The 12,426-nt window shown below is 44.2% G+C and overlaps 1 protein-coding gene across 1 annotated transcript in view; it reads right to left on the bottom strand.

Annotated features, from left to right (window-relative positions):
• Positions 1 to 12,426, bottom strand: part of LOC126108328 (uncharacterized) — a 59,044-nt gene that overhangs the window by 25,703 nt on the left and 20,915 nt on the right. Inside the window, exon 2 of the mRNA XM_049913545.1 lies at positions 5,887 to 6,463. Within this exon, the coding sequence (XP_049769502.1) occupies positions 5,887 to 6,463 (577 nt within the window). The remainder of the gene's footprint in view (positions 1 to 5,886; positions 6,464 to 12,426) is intronic.

Here is a 12,426-nt window from a genome sequence, read left to right as displayed (position 1 = left end):
TCAAAACAGATCCTGTTTGACATCAATTTCGGATTAAGCGTTGCGTGGTACTCGTTGCTCACACTTTAACACCACAAAATTTCGCAGAAAACAACTGACCATACCGTTTCCATGACTTCGTTCTCACATAACTTTTCACAACGAACGCCTGCTGCTCCACTGTGAGTACCACCGCCCCCTTTGCTCTGCTCCACGCACACTAGCACAGCCCGCACTACAATCTGAACTGATGTCGATTATGTGGTAGATCACACGGCGTGCATCTCACAGGGTGTGGCTATATGCTTACATTCACGTGCAATCGTATTCACTCTCCCAGGCCACTTTCATTTGCTCCACCCTGTACTAACAGAAGTATCTAAGGTCTCTCTAGGTTTGGAGCCAGATTGGCCACACTATCATGTCCGGCAATATCTTACTGCCTCGAGACAGCATTGCAACCAATCAAAGTGTATCACTTGTATTTCACTCATTTTTCTAATCTTCTTAGATACACTCGTGGTCAACTCCCTTAACACTTTTGTTATTGAACAAGCCAATCGTAGTAATGTATTGTTTTGTTCACAGTCCCTAAGACCATGAGCATGTCTTCCTCGTCCCTGAGTTGGTGTCAGAGGCCACTAGCAGATGGGCTATGGAATTATTCAGCCACGTGTAGCTGTCATTACTACCAACACAGAAAAGACTTCTAGTGGTTCTGTAAATATAATGCATAGACTACTCGCATTACAGCTATGAATCACACTTTGCACTGGCCCAGATGAGCATCGTCAGGCACTGTGGCGGCGACCTTGGTCGCATTCCTTGTGTTTTCTGGAGACATGCAGCAGTGTTACTTCTGGGGCCATGGTATGTGGATCCACTGGGTATGACCTCAACTCAAGACTCATAGTGACTGAGGACGCTGTCGGCACAATGGTATGCCACTGCCATCCCATGTCCCTGTTTGCTACCTCTCATGCAACAGTATTGTGACATCAACAATCAACAGGAAAATGCTCACCCACAAATAGGATGTATCTCCATAAATTGTCTGGGTGATGTTGATATACCCCCATGTCCCGAAAGACATCCAGATCTAACATGTCGGGTGTCAATCCATAGCAGTGCTAGTAACTGCGATATTAACGACGAGTTGCAACGGTTATGGCCCACTTTCCCTCAGGAGAGGATAAAATGAAGATATACTTCCCAACAGAACCAACGCATGTGTCCAGGTAAGTGTGGTTGCAATGCCAAACTATAAACGGGTTCATACCACTAAGTTCTGTGTAAATTTGACTCGATTTTTCAATGACTGATATAATGTCACATACTGCATCAACATGTGAAGTATCATTTCGTTTCGTGAGCCCTTCCGAATACTTCAGTTCTTGTTGATGCAATGTATATTTAAACATAAACTCTACATCAAGCGATGTTCATAGTCTTATGTGGAGGTTATCTTTCCAGTCTTACATGCTTCACTTTCTCCAGACTCTACCTTTCTCTTTTGCAGCTGATAAAGTCCATAAATTTATGTTCATGTATGATACTCATATAGCAATGCACCAGCAACCTACTTCCACATCTATTCCCTTCCAGATTAATTTGGGATATATATAACCAACAATGAAACTAGAAACTCCATCCACTACATTAATATATACAGAAACTTTGGAAAAGAATTTTAGCTTAGGAAACAATCCCCATACTACCACACTGAATGAACATAATACAAAGAAAGATGTTGATATCGATTAAAACAATAAGTTTACTGTTAACCATTGCCATCTCCGCTTTTTAGAAACTAAAATTCGATTTTTTCGCCATAACACTTTGCTAACGCCACCCTCCTCTAATTTGTTTAAAGATATGCTTATTTAGTGACAGAACTCACGACATGCCACAGACGGGGGTTGAGTGGGGACCTGTGGTCTGCACAGCTGTGACGAGGGTCCGGCCACAGCCGCTGTGCTCACTGTGTGGCTGTATATTGGGGGTTGGTCCTGCTGTGTCCAGTGGCTGGCCCACAGTGCAGAGGTAGACGGTTCCGATACATGTAGTGAGACAGAGACCACTGGGACCAATACAGCCAAAGGCAACAGTTGGTCCACTAACCCATTAAGATAAATGACTTACTAGTGAGACAATCAGTTTACACGCTACTTCTCCTGAGTTCCTCATACTACCAGTTTAACATACCAAGCTACAGTCACTCAGTAGTTAGATTGGCAAAACTTTTAAATGTACTACATTTGCTACTATGTCCATCAGATGGTGTTCGTAGGTCATATGCTATAGACTGGGCGGTAGGGGGAACATATGGTAAATATGATGACAGATACTTCTGAAATGACCGGGGAAGGAAATTCAGAGAAAAATGGAGCACAATATTTGTCATATTACGAAGCTACTGCAGTAAAAATTTAACTTCCGTTAAAACCTTTATCACAGAATTGAAACTTCGGCCAATAGATTTATTTCATTCACACTGGCCAATGAGCACCCACACGAAACAGGTGAACATTGGATAGTACCTGACTGGGAGGCTGAACGAGTCTATGAGTATGATCAGTAAAATAAGCAGACACATTAAGTATATAATATATATTTACGCCTAACTGCTGATCACAGGTTGTAACTCACTGAAATCAAGAATTTTGTTTCGTTACTGTGTTCAGTGTAATGATATTTATCAGACTGTGATTAGTGTGTGTGTGTGTGTGTGTGCTATATTAGTGCTTAATAATTTAAATATAAGTGCAATGCACAGACAAAGGAACTATGCTACAGATGCCAGTTGATGGAAGTTTGTATGCAGTGTGATAACCAGTGAAAAAGTTGTGGCTGGTTTTTGGACAATGTGGAATTTACAAGTGGTGCTTATGAAGCAAGTGCTGTGACGGAAAAAGACAAGTATTTCAAGAGCCGTGCAAACCATGCTGCACGTAGCAGTGGTATTTAATGGCAGTAACTGTTGGGAGATCCGTGTATCAAATGAGAACTACTGAAGATGTGGCAGTTTCTAGTTTTGCCAGTTGTAGTTTTGTTCTGTGTGTGTGTGTGTGTGTGTGTGTGTGTGTTGGTTAACGTTTGTGATTTCTCATGAAGAAACTGGGCAATGAATATACCATTGACATAAAAAGAGAGGCTTCATGTATATGCATGTAACGTGGATGGATACTTGTGTGAAGTGGTTGTCATGGTAAGCAATGCAATAGTGTACATAGCTTGACGCAATGAAGAAGATACTGGTTAGGTTTTGTGACATGCACCCTATTTAAGTTAAGAAGTGCGTTTGCCAACTTTGCTTCTAAATAATTCAGATAGAATTACAAATTTAAAGTTAATGTGTAAATAATAGGCATCTTAAAAACATAGCTGCGGCGATAAGCTGTTTCATTCAAGATTAATTTTCGTTTATAATTATGGGATACACTTCTGTAACAATAAAAATAAATGAGAAATGAATCACTGAGTGTACGGATTATTATCTGAAGGATATGAATTCCAGTTTTTGAAGCAGCTCAGTAAGTAGTGCATAAATATTCAGACATATCTAACAATAAAAGTAATTTATGATAATTACATGTCACTAGCATTGCAGTGAGTATTTATAATGTGATATGTTGATAACAAAGAATAGAAGGATCTAAAGACCTCTTTCATTTTGACGTGGTTAGGAATGGACCAATAACTGGAACAGGTCAGATAAGGAAACCCCTAAGCTCTATCAGAAGAAAACACTGCAGGACTAATCTTTACTAAAGCCACAGGGAAATTTAAGCAAAGACTGGTCAGTAGATATTTGACAGACCCTTCTCTAAGAGCCAAGAATGGAGTTTTCACACAAAAAGAGCCTTCCTTTGTGTGTTGCACAAGCTAGTGCACTGAAGTATGGCAATGTCACGAGAAACAACAGACTAGAAGTGGGAAGGAAATGTGAAGGAGGACAGAGCATTATGCGGAACTGCCTGAAGCGGCAGAGCTGTTGTGAAACCCTGTCGCCTTTCTTGTGAGGTGGTCATGTGGTCTTTAAGAAATGTGTTTTTATATCACCTTCTTTAAGAGAGATGTTCCATATATGCTCCGATTGAGAATGACAACATTTTCCTTAGAGCATAGTAAACTTCAAAAATCTTATTTCTAATACCCCTCGAATACTTCGTTAGAGTTAATGAATTTTGTTACAGAACTTGTCAGTGAATCCCACATATATATCTAGAACGTAAAACGGAGATACACAACACAGAAAACTGTTGTACTGATATGGGTGTAGCGACTAATGTGACTGACTACTCCACTACCACGAATGTTTCAAGATTTACAGAATGAGAAAATCACGAATGGGGAATTTAAAATACGTTGCTGTCCACCTTGAACTGTGCTGCAGCATTCTAAAGTACACTATGTGATCAAAAGTATCCAGACACCTGGCTGAAGTTGAATTACATGTTCGTGGCGCACTCTATAGGTAATGCTAGAATATAATATGGGATCAGCCGACCACTAGCCTTGATGACAGCTCCTACTCACGCAGACATACGTTGAATCAGGTGCTGGGGGGCTTCTTGGGGAATGGCAGCCCATATTTCATGGAGTGGTGCACTGAGGAGAGGTATCGTTGTCAGTCGGCAAGGCCTGGCACGAAGTTGGTGTTCCAAAACATCACAAGATGTTCTGTAGGATCCAGGTCAGGACTCTGTGCAGGCCAGTCCATTACAGGGATGTTTATGCTGTGTATCCACTCCGGCACAGGCCGTGCGTTATGATCAGGTGCTTGATCAGGTTGAAAGATGGAATCTACGTCGACGAATTGCTCTTCATCATAACCGCCTCCGAATTTTACTGTTGGCACTACACATACTGGCAAATGACGTACACCAAGGATTCGCCACACCTACTCCCTGCCATCGGATGGCAACATTTTGTACCGTGATTCGTCACTGTATCCACTACAAGAACAATGACAGTTAGGCGGGAGGTGACAAAACTAGGGTTTCATGGTGGAACCGCTGCTCTTAAGGCACACATCACGAAGGTAAATGCCTGGTGTAAGAAGCGAAAGCATTGGACGATTGAGCTGTGGAAAAACATTGTGTGGAGTGACCAACCATGGTACACAATGTGTCAATGGGATGGCAGGGTGTGGGTATGGCGAATGCCCTGTGAACGCTCTCTGCCAGCGTGTGTAGTGAGAACAGTAAAATTCAGAGGCGGTGGTTTTATGATATGGTCGTATTTGTCACGGAGGATGCTTGCACCCCTTGTTGTTTCGCGTGTCATTATCACACCACAGACCTACATTCATTTTTTAAGTGCCTTCTTGTTTCCAACTGTTCAAGAGCAGTTGGGGAATGGCGATTACATCTTTCAACATGATCGAGCACCTGTTCGTAATGCATGGGCTGTGGCCGAGTGGTTGCATGACTGTAACGTCTTTGTGAAGGACTGGCCCACACAGGGTCCTGACCTCAACGCTACAGTACACATCTGGGATATATTGGAACGCCAGCTTCGTGCCAGGTCTCACCGACCAACACCGATACCTCTCTTCAGTGCAGCACTCCGTGTAGAATGAGCTGCCATTCCCCAACAAACCATCCAGCACCTGATTGAACGAATGGTTGCGAGAGTGGAAGCTGAGATCAAGGCTAAGGGTGGACCAACACCACACTGAATTCCAGCATTACCGATGGAGGGCTTCATTGAATTTGTAAGTCAAATTCATCCAGGCGTCTGGATACATTTGATCACAGAGTGTATACAAGAAAATGGAAATCAGTAGTAGTGTATTTTACTGCGCATGCACATCTAATTAAACTTTGTGGTGGACATTGTAGGCCTGGAAGTACACACATTTATCGTTGTGTAACGTGGAATTTTGACTCGTCTCACGCTTACCTGGTGTCTGTCGGTGTCTCTGCAATCAGGCGAGCCAACTCCACAACTGTTTGTGGGTCGTTGACTACAGCCTCAGCCCAGCCTTGCGTCGCCATCACATGGAGCAAGTGGGCCTTTATGAAGGCGACGGCGGCCTGCTTCAGCCTGTTGGCGGAATGCCTAATCGCGATAACACCTGCAGCTGCCGCAGTCTCGACAGACAGCTGGGCGACCACCTGTTGCTCACAGTGCGCTTTCAGTACCGACAGGCCGTATACGTCGGCGGCGACCAGCAGCTTTGGGGCCATGCTGGGCAGCTGGGGCACCTGCAGGGTGTAGAGGTATGCCAGCACCTGGCGCAGCACAGGACCCTCTGTGTCCGAGATTACGAGTTGGCTGCTGCTAGCCTCTAAGGTGACGCGACGGAACATGTCCGCAAACACAGGACTCCTGGCGGCCAAGACAGCCCTATGAGCCACAAGCCGCGTGTCCCCAGCCAGCAGAGTCACCACAGCGTCGTCCCCGGCGTCCAGCAGAGCACCCAGATCCACGGCCGTGGCCTTCTCAGCCTCCTGAATGAGTCCCACTGTCAGCGATTCTGGAACACAGTTTCCCAAATATTTGAAAAAGTGGGAGTGGCTGTCAGTCCAATCAATGCCACAATTTAAAGGCATTTCTAAAGCTACTATCAGGATAAAATTTACGCCCAACATAGATTATAGTGTGTAGATGAAGGAAATAATACTTTTGAAAATCTATTATATCTCCTCTTAAAACTTCCCTATTTGCTTGTACAAAATGTCACAGAAGGAATAGAGGCCTCTTTCTACAATTACCTGCTCAAAGTATCAAAATGAATATCTAGCACAAAACTAAGAGCATACATTGTTCAACACCCAGTCCCGATTTCTGCAGTTATTTAAGAAAACAATGACATTTCATGCCTGACTTCGGTATCCCTCTGCGCTTAACTGATATATCAGCATGTTTCTCTCCAGGAACTGATACAGGGGATCAAATAACTGCTGTCACAGTCAGGAATGACTTTCTAGAAACGTGACATAGAGGTGGCGGGCATAGCTAGATGGCAACTTCTGACATATTCCAATATGACAACACCCAACATTTTGTAGGGTAGTGGCATAACACCCCAATGGATAAAATTAAATTTTATGAGGAGTACAAATAACTGTGACTAATTGCGTTTCGCTCACAATACTAAATTATTTCTAAAAGATCATGTTTATAATGACTATTTCGCAACAGTTTGTAGCTATTACATAATTTATCATCAATAAATTTTTATTTTCAAATAACAGAAGTAATGAATGACACAATGTAGTGCATGCTACAGCTTGTGAAACGAATGTGTGAACTTCATCTTCCACACATAATCCTCTTGCTGCACACAATAGTTTTCACTTTGTACCATGATGGAGAAATCGAGACGTATAGATCACATATGCTTCAATATCTCATAAAATTTCTAGGAAATGACCAGAAATTTAGTCATCACTCACTTCATAATAATAGATGAAAAAATATTAAACTTCAACTCAACACTTACTATGTAATGGCTACTATTGTAGTGTAAGATATGTACAGTACTTTATTTTTATTATTATTTCTGGCACCTAGTCAGACACAAAGCGTTGGAAAGTTAAAATCGTTCGATTTCTGACACTGCAGAGGTAAGGAGTCCAGCATTCAAGTGATTCAGAAACAGTAAGTAGAGTGCACGAATTTTCACTTGATTGATTTTAAGTAAAGGTGCAGGGTGAGGGTGACGCAAGTGTCAATAGAGATAGAAGTGGTGTAGAGGAAACAACTTTTGTAACAAGTGCATAACTTCACTGCAGACAGTTAGTTAACTTCCATTTCTGAGTAGTCTTAGACGCAATGAGAAAGGCTACATCATTACAAATAAGAAGTACCAATTGTATAGTTACATTAGTCTGAGGTTTAATAAAACTTCTACAAAAGCTAAGTATCATTTATCTTTGATCACTTTCAAAACAAAAGTTTTCAAAGGAAATATTCTTCTTAGTGGAGTTTAGTTAATCGCTAAGGATGATGACTTGGTGTGTGTGTTTGGGTATTTGGGTGGCTGGGAGGGGAAGAGGGAAGTGGAGCTCTAGCTAGTGTCTGTTTGCACTCTGGGATAATGCTCTCAGAAAGGTTGGGAGCCATTACTGTAGGGGGATATGTCAAAGCCAGTTATAGAGAATATGCCATCTTTTCAACACACATTCGTTCCATCATTTCGTAATTGATGTCACCCTACCAAATTGTTGCAGATGGAACTGATAACTGACCTTTGTTGTTGTAAGTTTTTCATTATAAGCTGTAAGTAGCGCTGAAAATAGTCACAGTTCCAGTTACTACATTAGACGATCAGGTTGATCCTTTATATGACGTTTTAAATCACTATTATTTATTGCAGCTATTTTATATCAGCTAGCTCTGAAAATCTGAGAAACAAGGATGCTCTGGGAAAGACCACATTCCAGCTGAATTTGTCGAATCTGGAAGAATTGAAATTAGAAATCTGTTAAATACTCCCTTGTGTAACATATAGGAACAGGGGAAATTGCACTCAGACTCTAGAGAAACATTATACGGTAGTTATTCTTGTCTAAAAAATCAAAAATTACCGAAGTCTTAGCTTAGTCGTGAATGCCACATCAAATAAAAGCTTCCTCTGTCTTCGAACAATTGACACACGATTATCAGAAAGTCAGTTTGGATTCGGACAAAAACCGAATAATCCAAGAAGGAGTAATATCTTTAAACTTAATTTTAAATTGTAAATAAATAGCTTTTGTAGGTATACAGGAAATGTTTCATGATGTAAAATGGCCAAATAAAGTTTGAGGTACAGAAGAGAGTAGGAATATGCATAGAGAGTGATATGTGGAAGCTGTATAAAAAAGGAGAGGACTTCTATTGGAGTGCACTCTACACACGTTCTACACATATTCATGAATGATCCTGGCAAGGTAGTGCACTATAAACAATTATCTTTCATCTATTCAACAAACACGTACTTAGGAAGGGAGAGTAGTGTTACATATAGTATACAGGAGAATAGAGCAGGTATGCATGGCGCAGCTGTTTTATCTGAAAGTGAATCCAATCTAGGCCCATGCTAGTGGCCTCTGGCTGCATCAGAACCAGAATGCAGTTCCAAAAGTGCTCCTCCAGGATGAATTTGGATAACGGGATTGAAATCATCTTCAATAACCTTCACATACAGTTCGGTAGTTACCAAAGGAATACCGCACCGATTATTCCATGAGTGGACACTGCACACCACACAGTCTCCCGTTGAGGGTGAAGTGACATCCCGATCGCCAAATGCTGACTCTCAGTCCCCCAACTGTGCCAATTTCACTTGCTAAAGCATCCATCCAAATGAAAGTGGCCGACAACAACCTGGCGTGTTCGATGGGCATTCTAATTCCCATCGTGTCCCGCGCCTGTGGCATTGGACTGGATGAAGAAAACCCAATGAGTTCCCTCCATGGTCGCCAGATCTAACAGCTACAGACTTTTACTTGTGGGGAACTGTGAAAGATAACGTCTATCGACGTAAGCCACGCACGCTGGAGGAGATTACAGCGACATGTGCAGCGATCTCAACTGTAATAGTGACTGACATACACTCCTGGAAATTGAAATAAGAACACCGTGAATTCATTGTCCCAGGAAGGGGAAACTTTATTGACACATTCCTGGGGTCAGATACATCACATGATCACACTGACAGATCCACAGGCACATAGACACAGGCAACAGAGCATGCACAATGTCGGCACTAGTACAGTGTATATCCACCTTTCACAGCAATGCAGGCTGCTATTCTCCCATGGAGACGATCGTAGAGATGCTGGATGTAGTCCTGTGGAACGGCTTGCCATGCCATTTCCACCTGGCGCCTCAGTTGGACCAGCGTTCGTGCTGGACGTGCAGACCGCGTGAGACGACGCTTCATCCAGTCCCAAACATGCTCAATGGGGGACAGATCCGGAGATCCTGCTGGCCAGGGTAGTTGACTTACACCTTCTAGAGCACGTTGGGTGGCACGGGATACATGCGGACGTGCATTGTCCTGTTGGAACAGCAAGTTCCCTTGCCGCTCTAGGAATGGTAGAACGATGGGTTCGATGACGGTTTGGATGTACCGTGCACTATTCAGTGTCCCCTCGACAATCACCAGTGGTGTACGGCCAGTGTAGGAGATCGCTCCCCACACCATGATGCCGGGTGTTGGCCCTGTGTGCCTCGGTCGTATGCAGTCCTGATTGTGGCGCTCACCTGCACGGCGCCAAACACCCATACGACCATCATTGGCACCAAGGCAGAAGCGACTCTCATCGCTGAAGACGACACGTCTCCATTCGTCCCTCCATTCACGCCTGTCGCGACACCACTGGAGGCGGGCTGCACGATGTTGGGGCGTGAGCCGAAGACGGCCTAACGGTGTGCGGGACCGTAGCCCAGTTTCATGGAGACGGTTGCGAATGGTCCTCGCCGATACCCCAGGAGCAACAGTGTCCCTAATTTGCTGGGAAGTGGCGGTGCGGTTCCCTACGGCAGTGCGTAGGATCCTTCGGTCTTGGCGTGCATCCGTGCGTCGCTGCGGTCCGGTCCCAGGTCGACGGGCACGTGCACCTTCCGCCGACCACTGGCGACAACATCGATGTACTGTGGAGACCTCACGCCCCACGTGTTGAGCAATTCGGCGGTACGTCCACCCGGCCTCCCGCATGCCCACTATATGCCCTCGCTCAAAGTCCGTCAACTGCACATACGGTTCACGTCCACGCTGTCGCTGCATGCTACCAGTGTTAAAGACTGCGATGGAGCTCCGTATGCCACGGCAAACTGGCTGACACTGACGGCGGCGGTGCACAAATGCTGCGCAGCTAGCGCCATTCGACGGCCAACACCGCGGTTCCTGGTGTGTCCGCTGTGCCGTGCGTGTGATCATTGCTTGTACAGCCCTCTCGCAGTATCCGGAGCAAGTATGGTGGGTCTGACACACCGGTGTCAATGTGTTCTTTTTTCCATTTCCAGGAGAGTAGTTGCGACGAGCCGGCCGCTGTGGCCGAGCGGTTCTAGGCGCTTCAGTCCGGAACCCGGCTGCTACTACGTTCGCAGGTTAGAATCCTGCCTCTGGCATGGAAGTGTGTGATGTCCTTAGGTTAGTTAGGTTTAAGTAGTTCTAAGTTCTAGGGGACTAAGGTCACTACATGTTAAGTCCTATAGTGCTTAGAGAGTTGCGACGACCGCTCGTCGTTCTGCTATGTGTATAGCCGTCGACTATGAACTTTTTAACACTTGAAGTAACCATATGCTGAGTTAAAGGTTGTGCAACATCTGTGATCGATTGTTAAATGTAAAATAAACACATAAGTAATACATTTCGTTCCTTATGGTGTGTCTAAATTTTTCTGGCGGGCTGTATATGAAGAAGAAAGAAAAAACATAAATTAGTTACGGAGTTCGGCGTGTACACATTTTATTCAGAATGTAAACGTCACTACATATATTCGGATTAAGGTTATGACATCTTCGGTGTGACTGCCGTCATAGGCAAAGACGTGGCGCAGACGAATAGCGAAATTCTGCGTGACCCGCTGAAGTGTCGGAACATAGATGCTGTCGATGACCTCCTGAATGTCTGTTTTCAGCTCAGCAATAGTCTCGGGGCTATTGCTGTACACCTTGACCTTAATATAGCCCCACCGAAAGAAGTCGATGTATTCAGATCCAGAGAATATGGAGGCCAATCGAGGCCCATGCCAGTGCCTCCTGGGTACACCAGAGCCAGAATGCGGTCCCCAGAATGCTCCTCCAGAACATCAAACACTTCCCAGCTTCGAAGAGGTCGAGCACTATGTTGTATGAATCACATTTTATCGAAATGATCGTAACTTTGGATAATCGTGATGATATCATCTTCCAAAACCTTTACGTACCGTACGGTAGTCACCAAAAGAATATTGCACTGGTTATTCCGTGACTGGAGACTGCACACCACACAGTGCTCCGTTGAGGGTGAAGAGACTTCTCGATCACCGAATGCGCAGTCTCAGTCCACCAAATAGATCAATTTCGCTCATTGACGAACACATCCAAGTGGATGTGGGCTTAGCCGCGAAACGAAACCATATTCACATAAAAGTCCTGTTCGTCAATTCTGCAGACAACAGTGTAGGCGAAACACGACTGCTGTTCCATGGCCCTCGAGCTTAAAGGTTGAGAAGCTTGAATTTTGTATGGGAAAAGATGCAGGTCTTCAACAACTACATGTCGCAGTGCCTCCCAGTTGATTCCCAGCTGTTGTGCAGCTCGTGTGATAGATTTCCTGGGGCTGGTTTGAGACACAAGACTTGTCATGTCGATGTTTTCAGTCGTTTTAATCCTTTTTGGACGACCGACATTGCGAAAACTGTCAGAAAGCGAGCTACCCGTTCTCTCAAACTAGCGAATCATATCCTTTATTTTTAGCACACAAGGACCGGTTGTCTTCAGCTTGATCTCGGTCGCACCACT

Source organism: Schistocerca cancellata, chromosome 11, assembly GCF_023864275.1.
Source record: "Schistocerca cancellata isolate TAMUIC-IGC-003103 chromosome 11, iqSchCanc2.1, whole genome shotgun sequence".
Lineage (NCBI taxonomy): Eukaryota > Metazoa > Arthropoda > Insecta > Orthoptera > Acrididae > Schistocerca > Schistocerca cancellata.
Note: the sequence above shows the minus strand (reverse complement) of the source record. Positions and strands in the feature narration are given on the sequence as shown.